The sequence below is a fragment of the Heterocephalus glaber genome, unplaced genomic scaffold (assembly GCF_053883595.1).
Source record: "Heterocephalus glaber isolate CG9 unplaced genomic scaffold, H.glaber_assembly_v1.0 deba00001553, whole genome shotgun sequence".
In the NCBI taxonomy this organism is placed as follows: Eukaryota; Metazoa; Chordata; class Mammalia; order Rodentia; family Bathyergidae; genus Heterocephalus; species Heterocephalus glaber.
In genome coordinates, this window is record NW_028258344.1 from 7,383,295 (window position 1) to 7,409,732 (window position 26,438).

General features: G+C 36.2%; 1 protein-coding gene across 2 annotated transcripts; it reads right to left on the minus strand.

Annotated features, from left to right (window-relative positions):
• Ttpa (alpha tocopherol transfer protein) lies at positions 1-24,807 on the minus strand. Of its 2 annotated transcripts, none has more exons than XM_004842131.4 (5): positions 24,538-24,807; positions 17,329-17,482; positions 11,097-11,290; positions 8,986-9,096; positions 1-2,171 (listed from the first exon to the last, which is right to left on the minus strand). In XM_004842131.4, the coding sequence occupies exons 1-5, from the start codon at positions 24,739-24,741 to the stop codon at positions 1,998-2,000; spliced, it is 837 nt and encodes a 278-aa protein (XP_004842188.1). In that variant the 5' UTR covers positions 24,742-24,807; the 3' UTR covers positions 1-1,997. The 2 variants fall into 2 exon arrangements, with proteins under 2 accessions (XP_004842188.1, XP_021111741.1); XM_021256082.2 differs by lacking the exon at positions 24,538-24,807 and adding an exon at positions 19,270-19,471 and having other exon boundaries at positions 1,818-2,171.
• Between the last annotated feature and the right edge of the window lie 1,631 nt (positions 24,808-26,438).

Below are 26,438 nucleotides of genomic sequence, written 5' to 3' on the forward strand. Positions count from 1 at the left end.
AAGTGAAAGATGTTTAATTTTTTAAACAATATTAAATAAGTTATTCAGTTCAGTAACATAATGAGCACATATGGAGTAAACCTTTCAAAAGGCACTTCTAGTACAATCACAGTAATGTAATGTAGACAATTAGTTTTTTTACCTTGATATTTCACAAAATTACTTGTTCATTTCACATTGTGCTTATAATGTTCTTCACAGAATTGCTTTGATTTATAAAATTCCAAAGATCCATCATAAAATGTGCCTACACTGATCAACTTATTTTAATTTCATTTGCTCTTAAACACATCACTAATTAAACAATTTAAAAGACGTTTTAAAATGTTGTTATTTATTCATGTACTAATCTTTCCTTTACACAATCATAACAAACTGTTTTAAGTAGCCAAATGTAAATGAAGTAGAATATGTGATAGAAATATCCTTCTAAGAATAAATGTTGGACAAAGCAGAGGTGTTTTGTTATTACTGCTTATCCTTTTAAGTGATTTTTCTGTTATGATTTTAATTATACAATTTTAAATTGTATGATTTTTTTAATTAAATAATTTTAAGTTATATGATTTTATAAAGAAGTTTTTAAAAATTCCTTTAAAAAACAGGGAGGATCTAGTTTTGTTACAAAAGGTATAACGTCAAGTTAGCTTCTCAATGCTATATCAAAATCAAACATATTCTCTAAAGAACATCCACAATTACTCTGTTTCATCTTAGACATGAGTTCAAAGAATCTTTAAGTATCATCTCACCTGATTAGACTAATTTTCTTATAAAGAAAAATACTCTTGCACACAGAAAAGTATTTTTGCACAAGGATACTATTGCATGATTAATATTGAAACCTAACAGGCTGAACAGATTCAACAAATTTCATACTCCATATTCTTTCATTTTCAAGTTTAAAATAAAATCAATTATAAAATACTAAGTATAAAAATTATATTATAAATTGAAAGATATATTGACTATAAGGGATGATATATCTTTCTTGGTAAATGAAATATTCTTTTATACAAACTACACAACAAAGAGCACATCCTGACCACTTTTTTAAAAAGTAAATAAAAATTGTGGGACTCAGAATATTCTGATATAAGAGTAAAAACTCATATTATTTTATATGTAAACTGAAAAATACCAAGTGTAATTGGCAATGATTTAAGAAATGTAAACATTTCTTTTATACAGTTGTGTTATTCAACCAAAAATTCTATGTATAAGACAGCTAAATATTACCTCTAAATCTCCATGTAATGTGTCATAAGAATTAACGTAAACAAGTCAAAATCACATTCTTGATTTATTAAAAAATGCAAAACAGCATTGAGAAGCTATGAACTGTGTCTGAAATATTTTCTTAATTATATTTTAATCAGTTATTATCAACTGTACCTTTATAGAGATCTATATACAATAGTATGGCATATAGACTCTCCAATCAAAAGTTTCTATTGTGCAAATGTGCTAGAATACAATTTCCCTGAGATGAACTATCCTGCTAGCCCACAGAAGTAATTGTAAAGCTGTATTCAGATTTTAGCCTGAATTGTAATCTAATCTGACACCCACAAAAAATAAGTGTTAATAGTATTTTATATTCAATTGATTTGTGCAGTATTTCTTTAAGTTGATTTTATAAATCTGTGACTAAACAAATGTAATCAGAAAACTTGTTTAAAATGAAATCTTATAGAAACACACAAAGATGCACATAAATAGCCACTTCAGAAATCACTTTCTATGTTATTTCTTCAAGTTCAAAAATAGGGAATCCCTTCTACGCTATTCAAGTATATTAACATTTAAGTACTTCAGAAGTGAAAAAAAGGTTCAAAAGCTTTCTAAACATCCATATTGCTCCTGTTACAGGTTTTTATGTTTTTAAAGATCATACAAGCAATAATTAATTCAAAATATTTGCTCTTTTTCTTTCATTCACATAGGATCTCACTTATGTACTTTTAATTAGGAAACCATTTGGATGAAATAACTTCTCATTGAATGGTCCCAGAAATGCTGCTGAGATAATCTTCAGACTTCATTATAAAATTTATCCACTCCTGACAGATGTCCTCCATGGAGAATTCTTCACCGCCATACTCCAATGGAAGAATATCAGGGAAATGCTGAAGTAAGCTTTGTTTGTAATTATTCCCATGCATATGAATCTGAAATAACCAAAATGTTTTAGACGGCATCTTCCCCTCCTCTCACTATATTAGATACATTTCCAGTGGAAAATCAGCCTCATAAAATCCTCTAATAACTTCCAACGTAGAAGAACATACATAGGTATTCACATCTTTTATTCTTCTTGTGAATCTAAGAATTTTATTTATGCTGCTGTGAATCTAAAAAATTTATTACTTTATTAGATTCGCATTCTTATAACAGCACAAGATTTGTGAAAAGATGGTGAAAATGTACTACCCAGTATAAATTCATAGTAAATAGAAGCATATATCTGACCACATAATTGGGCATATAAGGAATAACTTATGTTGTACTGTACAGTCAATGGATAGTCTTGGCTAATACAAAATTAGATAATTATGATAGTTGAGCACCTTACATTTTCAAATATTTTAAACTTTAAAAATTGATCATTGCTGGGCATGGTTATGCATGCCTATAATCCTAGCTATTCAGGAGGCTGAGACAGGAAGATTGCAAGTTCGAGACCAGCATGAGCAACTTGGGGAGACAATGGCTTAAAATAAAATAGAAATGGTTGGGCGGGGGAGAAATGGTTGGGGTTGTAAAATCACTCCCTGGGTTAATTCTCCAGTACTACTATTTCTATTAATAATAATAAAGCATAAATCATAGAATGCACTGAATTTAAGAAACCAAAAGTGCATAATAAATAAAAATTTACCATTGCTAGGGGATAATGTCATCTGTGCTTTCAAGAACAATTTAAGCACCTACTATATGCTAGAATAGGACGATTAATAAATGAGTAGCCTGTAGTCAGGAATGTCACAATCCCAATCCTTGGACTTTTCTGAAATGTTTAAAATATTATCAGTTAAATGAGAAGAAATTCTATCTTCTCAAGAGGGGGAAAATAAGAAAATTTATGGTGTTTCCAATAAATTGAAAATGGAAAAATTTGCTGGATTTGATCATTCTCCCCAAATTTGACAATTCTATTTCATGTCAACTCATTTTCACTGAATTGATTCACTTCTTCTTTTTAAAAATATTTTTTGCTCATACTCTCCTTTTAGTAGTTTCAGTTTATTTTTTTATTTGTCCAGAATATAACACAAAACAGAAAAAAACTTATTTTTAGATTTCCAAAACTTAGAGGGTGGGTATCTGTTTACAAGCTACACTGAAGAGAGAAAAAAAAATGAACAAACTATGGATTTCTCTTTACCAACTTTTAGACTGAAAAGTGACGAAAAGTGACCATCTTCACTAAAGCAGATAGTTCATAGTTGGTTCAACTTGAAGACAGAAATACCCATTGGATAACCTATAAGGAAGCTCTAAGGTCATAATTTTTTGACCAGGTACAAAATGTTACCATTTCTTAAGATAAAAAATATAGTTTCTTCAGCTGAGGTTGTGGCTCAGTGGTTGAGTACTGACCTCAAATGCTATTGCATGCTCGAAGCCTTGTATTTCAGTCCCGATGCCAAAACATTATAATTCACATTATTACTATTTATATTTAAACGATCTTTGAAATTTGAATTGTCAAAGTTTTAAAAAGTGTTATATGTCCCCGGCAGGAAATGATACCAAAGTTTGTCTAAATGCTCTAAGAATTCTCCACAGATTGTTGTAGAAGAAGGCTTGCCATTCTTAGAATTCAAGAACTCTATTTCAGCCCTTCAAAAATGCTAAGTTATTCACCAGAGATACTTTCATGGGATAGGTAAAAACAAGCAAACAAACAAAACCCATCAAATTTATTTCAGCTAATATAATAGTAAGTCACATAATTTGGATATTATGGTTTTCAGTTACACGTTTTAACTAAGAAAAATATTTTTACTTGCAGAGTAATACATTGACATGATTAGAAATCAAAATAAGATAAAAGATATACAGGGGGCTGGGCATGGTGGTGCACACCTGCAATCCTCCAGGAGGTTAAGGCAGGAGGATTCCAAATTTGAGCCCAGCTTGGGCAAATTAGTCAGACCCAAGTGCAAGGACCCAAGTTCGATCCCCGGTACCAAAAAAAAAAACAAAACCAGAAAGGTCTTGGGATGTAACTCAGTGTGAAGGCCCTGGGCTCAATCCTCAGTACCAAAAAGAGAAAAAGAAAGATACCCAATGAGATAGTTTCCTATCAACTCTATTCTCATCTGTTCCAGTGTACATCTCTACTCTGTTCCTTGTAAGTAATCACTTATTCTATATATTCTTTTATGTAATTTTAATGCAACTATAATTACGTGTTTTCATTTCCTCCCTTTTCATAGAAGAGGTAGTATACCATCAATACCACTCTACATTTTGAATGTTTCGCCTTACAATTTATCTTCCAAATTCTGTATTCCACTGTGTGGATGTATCATAGTTTATTTAACCAGTCCCATAATGATGGATACTTGGTGGTTTTCAATACTTTTCTGGAATGAATATTTTTGTAATTTTGTTTATGTACAAGTATATTGTAAATTCCCAAAAGTGCAAAGGCTGTGATTTTGATAACTGTTGCCACACTGCCCTCTGCAGGGAATATACCATTTTGTACAACAGCAGGCAATGTGAGAAGGCAGCTGTAAAATAAAAGAAGCAGCTAGATATGTCATGTACAGGTATAAATTCCTCATGATAGATTTTTATCATTATGTATATTTAAAATGTACCAATAAATATTTTGCTTCAAAAATAAATAAATAAATTTTTTAATGTCCTTGATTTTTAAAAATTGAAAATAAATATTAATTTATGAAAGTAGTTGGCTTGTTAGATAAATACTGAAAATATTGGCCCAATAGTGTGGGTTGATGGGCTTGGGGAAGATAGTAAAGCAATCCTTAGAAAATGGGTTGTAATGTTTGGCTTAGAAGAATAGTAACTTCAGACAGAGGAGGTGAGCCACTCCAAGCGAACAGGAGGAGGCTTCCAGGCCGCCATACCATCCCCACCAGCAGAGAGGAGGTGAGCCGCGTGGGCATCAGCAGCAACCACCCCCCACCCCACCCCCACTCCGGTGAAATGAGAAGACACGTAAACAAGTTCCAAAACCAGACTTCCAGATCACCTAAAGCAACCTCAAAGAGAAATAAAATGGAACAATCTGATACTCAACCACCTGGACTTCCTCAACTGGCAACAAAAGAGGATCTGGAAAAAATGAAATCAGAAATAATTTCTCAGATAACAGCAGAGATTGTACCCATAATGGAAGACATGATTAATAAATCTAGAGAGGACACAGATAAAAAAATAGAGGAGCTGAGGAACGTGATGGAATCCCAACACAGTAAACAAATGGAATCCATAAAACAGATGCAAACAGATTTCCAGGAGATTAAAAACTCCATTGAAAGTCTATGCAACAGAATGAGCCAATGTGAGGACAGAATTTCAGATATGAAAGATAAGATTGCTATTAGTGACCAGGAAAAGAAAAATATCTTTAAAATTGTAAGGGATCATGAGAAATCAATCCATCAGCTGCTAGACGATGCAAAGAAGAATAACATAAGACTGACTGGAGTCAATGAAGAAACAGGAGAGTGTTCAGATGACATAAAAAAACTGTTCACAGAAATGATGGCATAAAACTTCCCCAGGAGGGGAAAAGAACTTGACATACAGATACATGAGGCATATAGGACTCCAAGTAGCCGTGATCAAAAAAAAATCTACACAGAGGCATATAATAGTTAAGGTTCCAGAAACCCAAAAGAAGAACAAAGTTCTACAAGCAATTAGAGAAAAGAAACAAACCACATACAAAGGAAAGCCTATCAGAATCACAGCAGACTTCTCAATGAAAACCCTCAAGGCAAGAAGAGCTTGGAGCATTGTATTTCAAGCCCTAAAGGAAAACAGCCTCCAACCCAGATTGATGTACCCTGCAAAACTATCTTTCAAAATTGATGGAGACATAAGATACTTTCATGACAAAGAGCACCTTAGGAACTTCATGAATACCAAACCAGCACTCCAAAAAATTTTAGACAATATCCTAGGAAAAGACAATGAGGATCACAACTCCAGCAAGCCCAGCAGAATGAATCCATCAGGTGCTACAAGAAATTAAATGCAAAGGGGGAGAATCCAACAAACAGAAAAAGTCATGACAATGATAAATCAATATGTGTAAGTTATAACTATCAATGTTAATAGTTGCAATTCACCAATCAAAAGAAATAGACTGGCAGAATGGATCAAGAAGCAAGATCCAACAATATGCTGCATACAAGAAACACATTTAATTTAAAAAGAAACTCATAGTCTGAAAGTTAAAGGGTGGAAAACAATACTCCATATGACAGGATCCCGAAAAAAAGAAAAGCAGGAGTAGCTCTCCTCTTTGCAGATTAAGTCGATTTCAAATGAAAATCTGAAACACTCTGGTCCCAAGAATTTCAAATAAGGGATAGTCAACTTGTATGTACAAATCTATTGTGAACATATGTTTTCATTCCTCTTAAGTAAAAACTTGACAGAACTGTTGGTTCTTAACAGTAATACAAGAAATTTCTATATTGTTTTCCAAAATGGTTTTATCATTTTACATTCACATTAGCAGTATTAGAAAGTTCTAAGTGGTTCATATCTAAGCTGACATTTATTCTTTTAAAACTTTTAACTTCATCTCCCTAATGAGTGTCTAATTCAAATCTTGTTATTGTACTGATCAGGATGTTTCTGATTCTAGTGTTACACACCTTTCCTTGTGCTGTACTGGCTATTTATCATCTTCTTGTGTCTACTTTTTAATTGGGTTGTCTATTAATGAGCTGTAAGAGTTCTTTATTCTGGTCTTAGGCTATATACATTATGAATATGGTCTGTTTGAGGACTACTTTTCATTTTCTTAATGATGTCATTTAAAGTTCCAAATTCTGATGGAATCTCATTTATCAATTCTTTTCTTCTATACATCATGTTTTTTATATCCTAGGAAATTCTAGCCTACCCTGCATTCATGAACATTTTCCCTTATAATTTCTTCTTAAAGTTTTATAGTTTTAGTCTTTCATATTTAGGTTCATAGATCCTTTAAAGTTATTTTTATGTATGAAAATAAAGGGTTGGGATTAATTTTTTACTTAAAGATACCAGGTGTTCTAATGCCATTTGCTGAAAACACTATCTTTTCCTTTGCTCTTGCATTGAATTTATGTTCTATAAAAATTAATGTTAAATAATCTTTCAAAACTCAGTGGATCATATATGTGTGGTTTTATTTTTAGATTCTCTGTTTCATTCCATTGATTTATATGTCTTTCCTTACACCAACACTGCCTTGATTACTATAGTTTTAGAGGAACTCTTAAAATTAGGTAATAAATGTCTTCCAACACTGTTTTTTTCTTTTTAGTTTTCTAGGTCTTTTGTACTCCTACATAACTTTTAAATTTCAATATTCAATTCTTCATTTATAGCAAGTATACATAGACCTGAATTTTTATGTATACCTTGTGTTTTCTAATCCTGCTAAATTCAAATACAACTTCTAGGGGCTCCTAGAGATTTTTTCGTATTTTCTTTGTAGATGACCATTTCATCTACATATAAAGATTTTACTTCTACCTTGCCAATCCTATCCTAATTGTGTCATTTTATTGCCAGACTATTTTGGTTTGGGCCTATGTTTCAAAGTTTAATAGACAGATGAAGAGTAGGTATATCTGCCCTTGCTTCCCACCTTAGGGAGAAAGCATTGTATCTTCTCCATTCATATAAGGCATTTTTTCTGGAAGTATGGAGTCTTTTATCTGTTGAGAAGGTTCTGTTGTACTTCTAGTCTCCTGATAGCCTTTACCATGAATAGCTGTAGAATTTAGTCCAATACTTTTTCTCCAACTACTGACAAGATCATATGGCTTTTTCCTTTCCTCTGTTAAAGTGATGATTTATGGGGGTGGATCTGCCAATGCTGAACCAACACTGCCATCCATATAATAAAACCACTTTCTGCATACTGCCAGATCTGACTTCTAATAGTTTGTTTTGTTAAACAAATTTTTATCTATGTTTATACTTTTTTCTTCTTTTATTTTTATCCAGTTTTAGTATTAGCACAATGTTGATTTCCTAAAATGGGGGGAGAAGTGTTCCTTCTTTTTTCTGCTTTAAATGTTTGATATAATTTATCAGTTAAAATGTACATGAGCCTGTTGTTGTCATATAGGTAGGTTTTCAAGCTAGGAATATACTTTCTTTAATAGGTGCTATTCAAATTTTATATTTCCTCCAGAGTCAGATTCATTAATTTGTCTTCCAAGGTACTTCTTAGAAGTTGTCAAATTTTATTTCAAAAAAGATTTTTGTAGTATGCTTTCTGTATCCTTTTAAATTCTATAGAATCTGTGGTAAAGTCTTCTAGATCTTGATATTATAATTTTTAAAATGTATAATTGATATTGTGTAATAGGAAGAAAAGTTCTAAAGGAGCAGGGGAAGTGGGGAGGGGTAGGGGAAAGGAAAGAAGGGAAAAGAAAAAATATGAGAAAAGGAAAAAAATGGAAACAAAGTCTTTGCAAATACGGAAGGGTGGAGGGGGTGAAGGGAGGGCAGGGGAAGGGGAAAGAAACAAGAACCAAGATACTCGTGTAAGGGTACAAGATCCCAATGATGAATGTAACTATGTAACTGTATTTTACACCTAAAATGTACCAATAAACAATGAAAAAAAAGAGAAGGATATAAATTGCCTTTGATATTTTTGATACCTATTTTGCCTTAAAAGCATATATATTTCATCATTATACAAATCAAAATAAAATTCTAATCACACACACACAAAGAATAGTGACTTCAAGGTATTTCACTTACCCTTTCCTTAATTTTTTCAGTCAGGAATGGTTTAATCATGGAAAATACAGCATGGAAAATTACTGGTTCATTTATCAAATGGATACCACGAACTTTCAGTGGAAAGGAATCCTTTTGAAAATAAAGAAATCTTCTTAATAATAAAACATCAATGAATATTACGACTACATTCATAAAACTAAGTTTCTTCCTTGAACACTTTCCAAACTTGCAGCAATATCTAGAGTAAGATTTTATTTTCAAAATTATTTATTCCATCAACACAAAAGCATGGCTTATAGTTTACTGTCACTATATTAAGAAAAGACCAGGCTGGGGATTTAGCTCAGTGGTTCAGCCGCCTGCCTTGAAAGCTCAAGGTCCTGAGTTCAATCCCCAGAACCTGCCCCCCACCCAAAAAAGAAGAAAAGATCTTTCAAAAAGTTTCTCTCGGTCTTTTAAAAAAAAAAGAATTAAGATGTGTTAAGCACGTGTACCAACTTCGCACAAGGAATGTAAACATGTGCTGCAAACTGTACAATAGAAACAGGAAAGGGATCGAGAAATGGATGGAGAGGGGAGGAGGGAAAAGAAAAGGGGCTTTAAAAAGGAATGAGAAGCAGGCATTAATAAAGTAAATACTACTTTTTATGTGTTTCAGAGGAGAAAAACAGAAATACGTATTTTCACCAAAAACTCCTTCCCACAATCACTTAACATTGGTCTTTAATTTGAACATGTATAATTTCACATTTCTGCCAAAACCTTTTTTTTTTTTTTTTTTTTGGTACCAGGGATCGAACTCAGGTCCTCGCGCTTGCACAGAAGGTGGTGAAACCACTGAGCTAAATCCCCGGCCCTTACCCAAACTATTTTTGACCAAAAAAGTAAACTTTCACGAAAATTGAAAGAATTTCCAATAGATACAAACTTCTTAAACGTTTTATTAGTAAAGTATATTTATAAGTAATATTAGCTTATTTAGAAAGTTTAAAAAGTAAAGAGTTCTTTTTTAAAAAGTCTCATCAAATAATTTCTCTATCCAAATTGTGTTGTTAATACACAAACTTTTTCTTTCCAGGTTTTTTCATGCAAAATTTTTTTCCATGCCTCTCTTTTTTGGGGGGTGGGGTGTACCAGGGATAGAACTCAGGACCTCGCTGCCACTGAGCTAAATCCCCAGCCCCCATGCCTCATTTTTATTAACTTGAGACTTTTTCTCCAGGTTCTTTCTATGTATAATTTTTAATCAGAATTGCTAATATGGTTTCTAAATAATTTATATCCTGTTGTGTTCTATTGATTAAATACCATTTCTTTAATCATCATGAGTTTTAATATTACTGCAAAAGCTCATCAAATGAAATACCATAATTTACATAACCATTTTTCTATTTCTAGACAAATAAGTTGTTTCTAATTTAATTCTATTAAAAGTGATGCTGCAAAAATTGTTTTCATGTATTGGAAGAGTAGTGATTAAAAACATGATTTTTACATTCAGGTCACCTGTACTGGAATCCTTACTTCATTGCTGATAGGATGCATTCCTGGGCATTGCTATGTCCACCTCTCTGACATAATCTATTAATTTGTAAAGTGGGAAAAATTATAGTCATACATGTAGGCTAGTACAGCCATTAAGAGGTAATGCATTTGAAATACTTAGCAGAGTACCTGAGACATAGTAAGTTAGTATTATTATAGTATACAAAGCCATTCTATAGTTAAGATTATTCTCTAACTAGGTTTCCAAAAGTAGAATTACTGAGTCAAATATAATGGCCTTTTAAAAAATCTAATTTCTGGGGGGAAAAACATAACAGTTTATACCTACCAAGACTATGTGACATTTTATTGAATCAATGTCTCAGTTTTGATTCAGTTTTTCAATTTAGGAAGAAAATTTTAATGACAAGAAAATGAAGTCACACATTATTATTTAAATATGTAAATTCTGATAGTTAATTTCAGTTTGTTACAATACTTCCCTTTTCTAAATTATACCTTACTTCCTATTGGCATTATTCTGTTATACTTTTTCCTAAAATTCTATTTAAGTATCTAATAAATGTACCAAAAATTAAAATTATTTGGAAGTATGATACCTAAGAGTTAAAATATATACTTACTGTAAGTACAGCAGCAATCTTCTTGGCTACAAATGGAGTAATTTGTAAAGCATGAGAAAACTCCCAGCCTTCCAGATCAAATATAGCCTTGACTCCATTCCGTTGAGTTTCTACTTCCCGTACAATAAGCTCGGATGTAATTAGACTCACACGAAATACATCATAAGCTGTAAACAGTTTTGGGTCCCAAAATGCTAAAAAAAACAAAAAAGGAAAATGATATCTCAGCTTTGTGTAAAGAACCAGGAAGACCAGAAAGATTTCAAAATAGAACTAATTCTTTTTAGACTTAAAGGATCATTAGAAATAAAAACAAGTTCAAGAATCATGAATCAAATAATAGATTAAGTTAAGGTCCCAGGATATATGCCTGTTCCTCCCTCCTGAAATCCCTGGCAAAGAACAGATTTTTAAGGTCATGGCAGGGGTAGGGGGGTATAGGCTAGATTTGAATGCCAGTTCATGAGAAGACTGTACCTTATGGGTATGCAATAATCTCAGAGGTGTTAGAAATGGGAAAAGTTATGGCCTGGATTATGAGGAGCAGCTAGGGCCCCATAGTAAATGCTGTAGTTTGGATCTGAAATGTTCCCCCAAAGTGTATGTTTCAAAGGCTTGATTCCCAGTGCAGCAATATTCAGAGATAGAGCCTTTGGGAGGTGATTGCATCTTGAGGGCACTGAGCATTGATGAACTGATTAAATCATTGATGCATTCATAGCTCAATGGGCTACTGGGAACAGGTGGAAACTATAAGAGGTGTGGCCTAAGTGGAGAAAGTGGGTCACCACAGGCATGCCTTCAAAGGGTATACTGAAACCCCGCCCCTTCTCCTCATTTCTACCACTGACCATGGGCTGAGCAGCTTTCCTCTGCCATGTGCTTCCTGCCATGATGTTCTGCCTCACTACAGGCCCATAGTAATAGGACCAAGTAAACACAGACTAAAACCTCTGCAATAATGAGTCAAAATAAATATTTCCTCCTTTTAATTTGTTTTCCTCAGGTATTTTGTCACAACAATGGAAAGCAGAGTAATACAGTAACCAGATTGCTAAGAGAGATACATTAAGAGCTGACAGGTTAATAGTGTAGTATTACCCTTCTCTGAGATGAGCAGCATATCGCAGATGCAGGCCCCACAGACTTAGACAGGAAATGTGGGCTTGGGAAAGACGAGGTGAGGAAACACCCAGGCAGCTACACACACCCAAGGAAAACAGGCAGGGCCTGTGCTTCAAGGAAGTACAAATATCCTTGTCCACATGCCCCATTCCTCCCGCCTCTCCCTGGGACAGGCCTTGGCAGGCAGAAATGATAGTAATGGACAGGCAAGTAGGCAACTTTAAAAAAAGATACATGCCTACTAAAAATTGTAATATACGTAGACCCAAGAACCAAACTTTATAGATAAAGGTACCAAAATTAAAAGAAACAATTAAGTAAAACACCCTAGAAGCAACATAATAGTCTCAGTGAGAAGTTGGGGGAGGAATACTGAAAGCTATTATTGTAAGACAATTATTTTAAAAGAATCAGTTGAGATCCTAGAAATAAAAAGACAATTCAATAAAAATTTAGTTAATGGGACAAGTAACAGAAAAGACACAGGCAATTAATGAATTTGAAAGATCAAGTTGAGAACTCTCTCAAACCTGGCACAAAGAGCCAAGAATTGATAAATATGAACAGAAAGGGACAAGACAAATGCAGTTAAATCTATAAATTTCAATATCTATCTAAAAAGAGATCTAGAATAATAGAGAACAAGAAATAGAGACAGAAATAGTAAAAGTAGAGAAAATTTTTCCATAATGGAAAAAAAAGATGTGACGTGTTCAGACTGAAAGGTCCATGGATTACCTAACAGGTAAATGACAAGAATATTATTCATTTAAATAAGTAATGTTAAAACCTCAAAAAATCAAAGTTTCTGGCTTGAGCAACTGGGTAGATTGGTGATATCATTTATTAAGAAAGATAAGAAGTGTTTGTAGTGGAAAAGTGATAAGTATGAACATGACCAAATGGTGGCTGGGAGACATTGCACTGGATGTAGGAAATAGGAAATGGGCTGTATGTATCTGGATCCCCAATGAGAAGATGAGAGTATTAAAAATATGAAGTGTGATCCAAAAATAAAGTAAATTTTTAAATTAAAAATTTATTACCCTAAAAGAATTAAGTGCGTTATGCACATGTGCCAACTCCCCACCAGGAATGTAATGACCATGTACCAATAAAATGTAAAAAATTGAAAAGACATATTGCCACAAATATTGGTTGCTTTTAACACACTTGTCCCATCCTTCTTGCCCCATCCTGAAGCAGTTCTGGAAGTCTTCTTTCGTGAGTGTATTTTCATGGCTGCCTCAATATCCTGGATTGATTCAAAACATTTATAGCTATTTCTGTTAAATAAAAACATGGCAGCATATCCTCATACACCTTGTTCCCTGGATCTAATACCATGTGACCAGATCTGGCTCTTCCCTAAAGTCAAAGTGACCAGGAAAAGTAAATGTTTTGAATCGATTGAAGACCTTGAGGAAGCCATGACAAGGCCACTAAAGACCCTCGCTAAAGAGGACTTCCAGCACTGCTTCAGACAGTAGCAAGAAGGATGGGATAAGTGCGTTTGGATCAAGGGGGACTATTTTGAGGGCGATTAATACTGTGTCTTCCTGTAATAAATTTTTTAAATTTATACATTCATTGTATGTTTTGATCACAACTCAGTATAATTCTGAGAGTTGGTTGTGCATATACCACAATCTATGGCGGGGATTGTCTTAGATCTATGTTTTTTCTGTTAAAAGAGGAAAAAAATGCATGTGAAGCAGAGGCTGAGGGCAGTGTCCTAAGGAATTTAAAATCTAAAAGGATGAATAGAAAAGATGACACTAACCAAGGAGATGAAGAAGAGGCTGCCAATTAGGGCAAAAGAAAACATCAGGAGAAAGTGACTGTTCAGTTTCCCTGTTACAAAAGCCACATTCCAAGTGCTCAATGGCCACATGTGGCTGGTAGCTAGTGTACAACAGTTTCCTCATCATGAAAAGTTCTGTGGATAGTGCCGGATAGACTTCAAGATCTATTAGAACAAAAGTTTTTAAAAATTGAATCCTTCTCTAGCATTTACCTAACATTTATTGAGTTATGATTATATACCAGGCAGTATTCTTGTTATATATGTGTGTAGAACAAGATTTAATGCTTGCAGCAACCCTACAGGATAGATTTTACTATGCCCATTTTACATGAGTAAACTGAGTTATGGCTACACAGCTTTCCATGGAGCTAAAATGTGGCAGAGCTGAGATTCTAACCAAGAAATATGCCCAATCAATTTTGTTCATAAGAACTAAACCAGCCAAAACTTAATAGTCATTGTTAAACTGTACCTTTTGCTGCTTTAGTGTAGTAATTTGTCTCAAAATGCATAAAATTACATCTTCTGACATGTAGGTTGATAAAGATCAAAACTTAGAAAAAAACCCCTTAGTTTCATGATGAGTTGTCTTGCTGTTGAGGAGAAAGAGGTTTGTGTATTTTCTCACTGTTTTCACTGCACAGATGCTGCTGAGGGAAGGGGCTTATGCTAAGCTTGTAGCAAAAATCTTTTTTTTTTTTTTAATTCTTTTATTGGTACATTTTAGGTACATGATACGTTTACATTTATCATTGGGCACCTGTGCATGATGAATCTTGGTTCTTATTTTTTTCCCCATTACCTGTGTGCCCTTCACCCCCTCCACCCTTCCCTATTTACAGAGATTTTGTTTACATTTTTTTTCTTTTCTCATAATTTTTCCTTTCCCTTCTTCCCTTTCCCTTTCCCCTCCCACCACCCCTACACCTTTGGACCTTTTCCTATCTCAAATTATCAATTATTCATTTTACTCTTTACCATAGATTTCTTTCTTTAGCTCTGCCTATTAATTCAATTAAATTATATAATTATAAAAATTATAATTTTATAATTATATAATTTTTACTAAATTTATAATTTTTATGAAAAGTTTAGAATATTTATAATCTTTATTTAGCCTATCCTTTTTATTCCAGTCATAAAACTCTTCCTAATTTTTAGTTTCATCCTACAATAACATAACACAGGGAAGATTTGCTAAATACCTTTCTGCTCTGATCCTCACTGAACCTCTATGTGTTCATGATTTTAAAATACATATGAGTCAAACAACACATTTTAAATTAATATGCTATAAGAGACCCAGGCTAGAAAATACACCTATTGGCTCATTTTCAAAATTTTTATGATCAAAATAATACATCTGTTTTCGCACTATCAGGCTGTTACTTCTTTCTTTACCTGCCCCAGTTGGAGCACAGTAGAGCCTAGAGACTTGCAAGAAGAACCAGCTGAAGGTTTCAGTATTGTGTTCTTGGGATCCTAAGTAGAGTTGCCAGATAAAATCACCAAGTCAAAGATGAATTTCACATAAACAAGATGTAATTTATTAGCTTAAGAATGCCTCACACATACTAAAAAATTGTTGTCTTAAATTCATATGTAACTGAGTACTCTATATTTTTATAATATATAGGTTTTTTTCTAAATAAAATGTAGACACTGGAAACCCTATCCCTAAATAGTTCAGGGCACTTCATTTCCCAGGACTTATTCAATCTCTTCTGACACTAGTGGATAAAAGAACGGAAAGATCATGATGATGTCTGTTTTACAGGTGATGACCCCATGATTAACCCAGGTTTTTTTAACATATAACCTCAGGCAAAATCATTCTACTTAAGCATTTAATATACTTTCAAGGAATAAATATAGGATCTTCTTGCAAGAGAGCAGCAGTTAAAGGCAGGGATTTTGTCTTGTGGCAGCTGGCAAACATTAATATATAAGTACTTTAACTATTTAAAGATGTAGATGTCAGCAGGGCAAGGAACTATGTACCTTTGGTCCTAGCTATTTGGGAGGCTGATGTGAGGGCATCATTTGGGCCTAGCTTCAGCAGCACAGTAAGAACTTAACTCAGAAAAAGTAGAAGTTTACATAAAATTACAATTTTCATGAAATGTTGATTGTCTGTGTCCTGGCCTGAGTTATAACTGGGCTATAAGAGGTTGCTAGGAACAGTGAAAATTCTTCTCCTTTACCCAGGATTTTTAACCACAAACAGAACTAAAGAAGTAGCAGAAGTTATAGGTCACCAAGTACCAAGGTCTGAACATATGTGTCCCCTCTCAAAATTCATAGGCTGAAATCCTAACTCCCAAGGAAACGGTATTAGGAGGTGGCCTTTGATCTGTGATTAGGCCATGAGGGTGTGGTCCTCATAAATAGGATCAGTGCCCTTATAAAAGAGATCCAGAAGAGACCCTTTGCCTCTTCCTCTTTTGAGGTTTGAATGGGATATCTATTTATGAACCAGCAAATGCCCTCATTAGAACCAAACCTGCTGATTCTCTGACCTAGGAGTTCCCAGCCTCAGGAATTATGAGAGCTTACTTTCTGTTTCTATAAAGGACCCAGACTATGGGATTTCCGTTATAGCAGCTAAACAGATAAGATATCAACCTACAAAGAACAATAGGAACACCTAAAAACGAAAGGAGAATCAGTGAAAAGGAAAAGGAGCTAATGCCTTGCGGTGTCTGCAACAATCTCCATGGGGCCCTGAGTACCCTGTTGCACTGTCTTCCATCCAAGAGAGTGAGCACCTTGTTCTTCACATTGGGTGTTACTGAATAAGTCACACACTTACTCATTCCACAAATGTTAAACAAGCACCTTCCATGTACCAGACCCTGTGATCAGTGCTTGGGATGTATCAGTGCACATGACATATAAAAATCTATGGCCTCCTGGAGCTTTTATTTTTCAGAATTCTTTTTTATAATTCCTATTAAGAACTTTTCAGATGCTTTACCCTGATCCTTCTCACTTTTCCCCACCATTTCTTTTCTTCACTTTTCTTTTCTTTCATACAGTTTACAGTGTGGGGAAGTAGGACTTTGACCAGTTTCACCAGTTTGTTAATTTTCTCACAACTGCCAAAATTTTGTTATATTTAAGAAATATTAAGGCCTAAATTAAAACTAAGGTAAATCCTAAAAACTTAAATCCTAAATTCTTAAAGATGGACACATTGAAGCTTTCAGTACAGCAGTAAAGGGAAAACAGGAGGAAAGAGGAGAGAAGACAGAGGAGGAGGAGGAAAAGGAAAGTAGGTGAGGGCTGTGTATGACTCACCGATTCTGTAAATAAGAACTCTGCTACCAGTGGGATCCCTGGATCCTAGAACTCCATGGTACCCAGCCTTCAAAAGACCAAGAATACTTCTAGGGTGTAGATCCGCACTTAATTCTGGACATTCGACTCTCCATTTATAATAGTTTTTTAATAACTGAAAAATAAAATTAACATTGTCCATAGATAATATGCATGGCAAGCATTCTGTAAAAAAAAAATGGGAAAGCCTTGATATCATGTCTGAAGTTTGTTATCCATCATGTCAGAATTTTCATCAGAGTTATCTTTTTAACTGTAAGAATGAAAATGGTCTCTTCTGTGATCATTAATCATGATTGTCAACTTGACTAGATTAGAAAAACCTAGCAAATTAGTAAAGCACACTTCTAGGTGTGTCTATGGGGTGTTTCCAGAGATCACTGACATGTAGGCCCCAAACTGAGGGATTGTGGGAGGCACCTGATTGTGGGAGGTACCATTCCAATAGGCTTGCTGCCTGGATGGAAGCAAAGAGGAAGAGGGCAGAAATAAGTCTTTGAAAACCTCCATTTTGCTTGAGCAGGTGTATCTTTTACTATTGTCAACCGTGGACATCCGATTCCAGTTTCTTTAATCTTTCAGCACAGACTCAAACCAGAGTCTCTAGAGAACTTCCATGCCTTCCATCTTGGATTAGTACTGTTCTCCTGCTCTGCTTCCCAGCTACCATGAATTGAGCCGCTGTGCTCCATCCTGCCCTTCTACTTTGATGTTTTTTGACCTTGGAGCCAGTTGATCACAAACTGAAACTTCTGAAACCATCAGCCAAATGAAACCTTTCCTTCTTTAAATTGCAGGTGTTGGGTGTTTTGTCTCAGCAAAAGAAAGCTGACCAACACAGCTTTATGAGGGATTTGGGCTGATAGGAGTTAATCATAAATTAAAGGTTGAGTAATTTTCAGTTGCCACCTACAGTAGTCTCCAAAGACAGCCACCAACAAATCCTCCCTCTTGGTATATGATTCACTCCTTCCAGCAAGAGGTGAGTCCTATTTTATTCCCTTCAGATGAATGTGGGCTGACCTCATGCTTTGCTTGGACCCATAGAATATGGGGAAAATCACATTGTGCCAAGCCTTAAAATGTCTGTTACCTTCTGAATTTGCTTTGAGGATCCAGACTCCATGTTAGATTACTTAATGACAATATTCCATGTGGAGAGAAGCCCTGGGCATTGAGAAATCATCCTAGAAAGTCTGAACTCAGCCAAGTTCCCACTTGATGCCATGTAGAGCAGAGATGAACTATCCCAACGAGCCCTGCCCAAACTGGAGAACCCAAAGTGCTGTGCTTTAAATTAATAAGTTTTGGAATGATTTGTTACTCAGCAATAAATGACTGAAACACTCCCTTTAATGTTTTTATTAAATGTGGAAGAACAGAAATGAATGGATTTATTTAGGAGAGGCTCTAAAACCTTAGACAAGAGATATTGCCAAAATATGATTTTTATCTAAAAGAACCAGAACTGACTAATCAACATATGCAAATAATTCAGGCATTGGTAGCACATCGTAGAGAATGCTAAAGCAAATGATGTTTAAAAATTATTATACTTTAGAATTGGGGTATAGTAGAACACTAGCATACATGAGACCCTAGCCTAGTTTCTATTCTGAGCACCGCCAAAGAAAATTATATTTTAGTATTCATGAGGCCAAGTGTTCAATCCTGAGCTCCACAGAAATATATATATATAGAGAGAGAGAGACATATTTAAAATATATATATCTCAATTTTTCCAAAATCACAATATATTTGTTTCAATTTTACAGAAATCTATGAGAAACAGAACCATAGTTCAGATGAAAGGAAAGGACAGATTTTATATTTGAAAGTATTTAGAATAAACATAACTTTATTAAAAATAAATTAGTAATGATCTAGAGAAGAAAATAATACCAGAAGTCGAAGGTGAAATTCTGAGCATTGGAAAATGTCACTGGCTGGAATGGTTGGGGGGGAAAGAGAAGCTGCTGGGACTATGAGAGAAGCCCCACCATGGTGTCCAAAAGAAATCATCTGTCTGTCTCTGTCTCTCTCTCCCTCGCTTTCATCTCTGCATTTTATAAACTCTTCTTCAAGTTCTAAAAAAAGAGGATAAGGCTAAGAGTTAAATGCAAAAGAGAGGTAAGAAAGAAAAAAAAGAAAATGTGCCAACAGAGAAATATTTGGTGACCTAAATAACATTTCCTAAGGCAGCAAGAACAATAGGCACATTGTAGATTCTGTTATATTCATTCTGTTCTATAAGTTGAATTTTCCCTCCTCATCCTGTCCTAGGGGGCATCAGAATAAGTGTCAATGCATTTTACAATGTTCATTTTTTATAGTCTCCTTAGACATAAAAGGAGGGCTTTTAATTCAGATTCAAGCAAAATGCTGGAAGCAGCACATTAGCAACATTATAGAAATAATTGTCTTATTTTCCTGTGGAATGATAAAAGCTGTGGCTTCATTAGAAGGAATCTTTCAGATAACAGAGGCAGGGTGCTCAGCTGATTCCTCTCTGCAGCTTGCTGGGCTCCCAGGAAGTAGATGCATGTGGTGAATGAGAATAAATTAATGCATAAGTAAATCAACTGTGGGTCTACACGGTTCCTTCTGTAAATATGTACAATGTGCTTTCACATTTCTGACCCCTAAATTTTGCAAAGTAAAAGACCTAAACCCAGATTTTTGGTCATTACTTTTCCAGTGGATTCACAAGTCCAGTTGATGTAAATACATCATATAAATGATAAAATTAAGACCACCCTATGTCTACAACAGCAACAAAAAAAATTGGCTGCACATGAATATTTATTATTGGAAAGTGCCTATTTTGTACAAAAGTTAAAAATAAATACTTAAAATATTATTCTTTGATAGTTTTGTAACAGTTTCTTCTCAAGTTTTTCATTTGTTTTCAAACAAAATAATCAGATTTGGGCCACTTTTGTAGAGTATAATGCAGCATTTCAATTTCTTCTCACCACTACCATAAGAAGTAACTATGGTTACTCCCCTCATGTGGGTAAGACAAATAAAACTGAAAAATTACATACTTGTTCAGGGTAATACCTATCAAGAGCAGAATGAAGACTGAAACTGATGTGTGATATGGTAAACTGTACAAAATAAAATACAGTTAGATGGAAGTTATCAGAGAGAGTCCATGGAATTTTGAAAGGTTCACAGTCTTTCAAGAAAACCATAAAGATAATTAAAGGATGAAAAACTTCATGTGTCATACTTTTGTTGCTGTTGTTGTTGCTGTTAATAACGAAATACCCCAGATTGTGTAAGTTACAAAGAAAAGAGATTTATTTTAGCTCACAGTTCTGCTGATTAGCTTCTTGCTGGTGCTCCCAAGTGGCACAGGGTATCATAGGAGAGACAGGAAATGTGTTGGTTATGTCTGTCCACCTCTTAATAAATTGTTAGTGCATGTCTGTGATATGTAATAAATATACTCATGGTGGGGTACTGGTACATGTACATATTGCATCTTGATCCTTCCTACTTCCTTTGCTCCCCCTCTTTTCCTATCCCCCTATCCCCAGATCCCCTTCCCATCTCTCCAAAGTCTATCTCCTGTTTCCTATCATCTTTCTTTTTATTTTGCTCTTTACCACTAATCATGAAGGTCCTGGTCTGATAACCTTATATTTATATAGTCTTAATATCCTTGCAACAGTCCCACTTCCAAACCAAAAGAAAAAAAGAGGGTAGACTAAGTTTCTACCCTTTTAATACCTCAGAGGGCAACTACACTGGACACACCAGATTTGAAGAGGTCAATCCATATTCAAATTACTGCAAGATAAAATAGAAACATAAGGAACCAGACGATTTACCTGTAAAAGGCAGGAATCCATAAGAACACATAGAAGACAGAGAGGAGCTGACGGTTGTTTTCAGGTTCATTGTTGTGAACTGAAGGGGCCACTGCACCACATCTGACAGCACAGGCTCTCTTGAGCTCCACCCTAGTTCAAATCCCTGTTCCACCATTTAACAGCTATATCGTTTTTGATAAGTTACTCTATATCTTAATTCCTTCTAAAATGAAAACAATAATGAGATAATCCATGAAAACACTATTTACCAAAGTGCTTGGCACTTTATATGCATGTTATATATTAGGATTAAAAGTCTTTTGTCGATGCATTTTAGCTTCAAATACAGATACTAAAATAATGAGGAAACTGAGGTACCATCATAACTGAGGTACTTATCAAAGGGGAAGTGGGAGAGGTAGGGGAAAGGAAAGAAGGGAAAGGAATAAATATGAGAAAAGGAAAAATGAAAATAAAGTCTTTGTAAAAAAGGAGGGGTTGGAGGGGGTGAAGGGAGGGCAGGGGAATGGGGAAAAAAGAACCAAGATACATCACGTAAAGGTACAAATTCCCAGTAATGAATGTCAGCATTTGTATACCTAAAATGTACCAATAAAATTAATGAATAACACAAAAAGTATATAGTTTATAAATTATGGATAAGAAAGTTTGAATTGAATTAACTGCCCCTGTAGAGGAAAATAAAAAAGCCAATTTCACACTTTTAGCCTTTTCTCTTTTCTTTCCAGTTGGCAGAAAAGTAAGACAAAGAGGTCACAGGCAGAAACTTGATTTCTATCCAATGGACTTAGACATAGTCCTAGCCAATTCCTCAAGGGCATTGTGTAAAAGAACCGTTCAGTAACTGAAAGAATACAAATACATATGATATGATATATATCACAAATATATGTGATATATCACATATATATCATAAAGTCTGCAAGTAAATTTTTTTACTTATATATTACTTTTCTGAAGGTGGCTAACTAAAATTAGCAAATCATAGAGTTTTTACAACTAGTCACCACTAGTGACTGAAAACTACAATAAATGTTTAATGTTTTTTTTCAGTACCAGGGATCGAACTCGGGACCTTTTGCTTGTGAGGCGGGCAGAGTAAATTTTTTTAAATTACAGCAAAAGACACATTGCCATCCCCCCACCTCAAAATACTACCTTTAATATACCTTTCCCATCATTCTTGACACTTTCTGAAGCAGTTCTGAAAGTCCTCTTTGTGGCGTGTGTTTAATTGCACTGTCATGGTAGCCTCGATGTTCTGAATTGACTCACAATGTTTACCTTTCATGATTATATTGACTTGGGCGAGCCAGAAGTTGCACTGTACCAGATCCAGTATATAAAATGAATTAGGACGTACCATGATTTTTTTATAAACCTGCCTTTCTGTTGGATAGCACTCAGCAGCAGCATTCAGTGAAATTTTTATCACCTCATAAAGACACTCACAACAGAGGATCTCTAGAATGGCTCCAGATAGTGACAAGAACAACAGGATAAGTATACTTTAAGTGAAAGTATTCTGAAGAGGATTAATAGTGATGTGTATGGGTCTTTTACAGTAATAGAATTTTAAATATAAAATTCATTGTATATTTTGATCACACCTTGTATATATGCTTTGTTTAAACTGCATTCTTCATAAAACCTGAAACTAGATGTTCAGTAGCTGCTGAATACATGTTAGTTTATTACTCATGATGATGGGACACTTGCATAATCATATATCATAAGGAAAATAGATAAAGCTGTGTTCTTATTTTAATCCTAACATCAAAAGAAATCCCAATAAAACTGGAGAGGTAGTGCATGCATCACTCTAGGAGGCTAAGGCAAGAAGATCACAAGTTCAAGCCCAGCCTGGTCAATTTAGCAATACCTTATTTAAAAATAATAACAATAATAATAACAAGTCTGTTGATTCAGTTCCTAGTACTGAAAAAAAATCACAATAGAACAATGACATCAATCTACAAAAGAGAAACCATCCATTTCTAGAGAAAATTTTGGACAGAAGAGCTTACAGAATCAAAAAGCAGGGACTGATATAGAATAAAGATGAAGTGTGAAGACATATGAAGGTATAGTCAGTAATGGGAGAAACCACAGCTGCCATGTTTATTGCATTTTGTGTACTACTGGGCTAACTACAAACATGCATATTCTGCTCACTGAATGCAGGAATCAACAGCAACAGTGTGCATGGCAACATTGCCATTAGCTGGACGGTCCCTATGTCCAATACAGAATGAGATCTATGTGTACATTCTGATATAAGATGATCTAAATAATAAGTAAGAAAGTCAAAATGTGAAACATACAGCACACATTATGGCTGGAAAGATAAACAAGAAACAGAGGCATGGCCTCTGGGTACATGGCTGGCAAGCTGAGGTTTGGGGCAGGGAATTCCTTTCCTTTAGATAATCTTGATCCCTAGTGCCACCAACACCGCCCCCCCTTTTTTCTTTTTTTACTGTTTTGCATTATGTGAATTATTTTTACCATGCTCGTTGTTTTCTCAATAAAAATTAGTTTTAAAAAACCTATACCGAGACCGGAATTTTGTGCTATAATACCTTTTTTGTCACTCAGCAGTGAGATGGAGTAAAGCACCGCGAGAGGGCCAGATCTGGTCCAACTGAGGAGCGCATATTGTGTTGCAGGCACTGTGCTGGGCACATCTTGTTCTAACCATTAAATTGGTTAATGTTCAGTCCTCGAGAACAATCAGCAAAGTGAGCGTCCTCACCTCACCGTTATTGACCAGATAAGGACACTGGATCCCTAGGGCCAAGCTCAAGGTCGCATGTCTCTGATTCCTGTCTTTCCACCCTCCCTTATCACCCAGCGGTAACACTTGGGAATACGAAAGGAACACCTCATCCATCCTCTGTTTTCAAAATATCTGTGGTTGTTTAACTGTCTTCATATTTAAGAATTACTATTAATAATACTATTTTGCTAGGGTGTGGCTTCAGATCTTCAGTGTTACCAGTAATTTCATTTTCCCCGCAAGTTATCTGCTCAGTTGCGACACGAACGAGCTGCCTGATGTTTTTACTGTGACTCTGTTTAATAACACAGCTTTTCCACCGCGAGACGAAGGCGATTACTTCCCGCCGCCCAAAGTATGCAGGGTGCAAGGCTTATCTAGGGCTGGTCCCGGTGCTTTTGATCAGATGGGCTGGCACTTTTCTAGGCTTACCGCCTCCACTGACCCCGAGAGACTGGGAGAACCGGTGTCAGCGAGCACTTCACAGCCGCAGCACCCACGCGGTGCGTCCGGGCGCACCCTCCGCCCTGTACCTCCCCGCACGCTCACCCGCCAGGCCAGGTTCAGGTCGAAATCCCGGGCGCGCAAGAACCGCAGCAAGAAGGCGTCTGTGAGCGGCCGCGGCGCTAGCGGGACGCCCGCCTCCCTGGCCCGGCGCCTGAGTTCGGCCAGGCCGGGCTGCAGCAGCGGCGAGTGATCCGGCAGGGCATTGAGGCGCAGCCCAGTCACGGGCCCGGGCCGCATCTCTGCCATGCCCGTCGCGCTGCGGCGGCTGCCAGGGCGGAGGGGGAAAGCGCCGTCCGCGCGCAACCTTCCGCCCCTCCTCTGGTGGCCGCTGGCCAGCTCACACCCCTGGCGGGCCCGGCAGCCTTGGCCCTTCGTGCCCCGCTGGTGGGAGGGCAGGGCTGCCGCTTAAGGGAACCCGCGGGGTGTCCCTACGTGCTAGCCAGGTATGGGAGTACTGAGCCTTTCTGCCTTATGGGGAGTCACTGGTGCTGAAGGTCGAGACCAGGCTGTCAACACTTGGGTTGGGATTGGGCCAGGGAGGTAGCTCCGTGGTTCCGCTGCCTGCCGCGCAAGGTCCTGAGTTCGATCCCCGGTACCGGGGAAAAAAACAAAACAAACAAACTTTGGGATATTTAAAAATCGTCTGCCGGAGGACCTTTCCTATCCTCCCTCCCTTTCTTCTTTTCTTCCTAGAATCTTGGAACTGGAAAGAGCCTTAGAACCAGGGATTAATATTGTCCATGTGGCAAAACGTCGCTGCAGTGGCGCTGCATGGGAAAGTCCTTCAGTGCAAAGGACAAGAGGCGCATGGAAAACACTCAACGCAATTCGTGTGTAAGCAGTCATGCAGCTAGAGACGCTGCTCGCTTCCGACACACACAGAACACCTTAGCTGAACATCAAATACAGTTCAAAAGAACCTTAAATTATTATCATTTTCCTTTTGGACAATAATGCCGCCCAAAAATGTGCCACCTGGGGTGGACTGTCAGCCCTCTACACCCTCTACATCCCGCTACCCGCCCTGCCCGCCCCGTGACGCCACTGCTGCTGAGCTTTACTCCGCCACACGCTCCTGTAGGATGGCTCCCCGCCTCAAATATTACAGCCCTGGTGTCTAACATGCAATGTCACAAAGCCACCTTAACACACTCAGTACTCCTCCCCTTCTTCCCCTTCCCATCAGCTCTTGGCACCTGGCCCTGTTAATGTCAGAGGAAAATAAACACCGAGCAAGTGCCCAAAAGGCAAAAGAAAAAAGAAAAACTTTGTAAGCACGGTACACTTACTCTGGTGCACTTTACCACCCCTGAATTTAAGCGGGTCTAGTCTCGGAGAATAGTCCAAAGTCCTTTTACAATGGAATCTATGGAACAATGAGTAACTGAGATAAAGCAGGGAAATTATGCAGAAATCAAACAGTTGTTAAACTGCTTTTTTGTTGTTGTTGATGTTGTTATTGTTGTTGTTGGGGGGCAGGTGATAGTTCTAGGGATGGAGCCCAGGCCTTCTCACAGATCTATATCCCCAGGCCTTTTTATTTTTATTTTTTAAATTTTGAGACAAGGTCCCACTGAGCCCCCCCCCCACACACACATGTGATCTTCCTGCCTCACCTTTCCCAGAGTGCTGGAATTACAAACTTGTGCCACAAGACCTGGATTAAGGCTTAAACTCACCTTTTCTTGATTTCTTCATGTTAAAATTATCTTAGAACTGACTTGTATTATCACGTGGGAGCTCATGAAACTAATTCTTTTTAAATGTATAATATATTGCCTGGTAAATGCTGGGCTTGCCAATAATACCTAACCCTTGCCTCTGAGGAACTCAGAGAGTAGCATGGAAACCTGACATTTCATTCATTGAATTACTGAATGGTTTCTGTGGGCACTCCAGTGACCAAAACAGACAAAACTCTTACCTTTGAGTTTTCTTTCCTG

What these genes read in the sequence shown, in the direction of transcription:
- Ttpa (XM_004842131.4), bottom strand. Translation starts at nt 24,741, where the DNA reads ATGGCAGAGATGCGGCCCGGGCCCGTGACTGGGCTGCGCCTCAATGCC. An exon ending in AGTTCTTATTTACAGAATCG is followed by an intron (nt 11,291 to 17,328) that starts GTGAGTCATACA and finishes TGTTTTTTTTAG; the next exon opens with CATTTTGGGACCCAAAACTG. An exon ending in AGATTGCTGCTGTACTTACA is followed by an intron (nt 9,097 to 11,096) that starts GTAAGTATATAT and finishes TATTTTCAAAAG; the next exon opens with GATTCCTTTCCACTGAAAGT.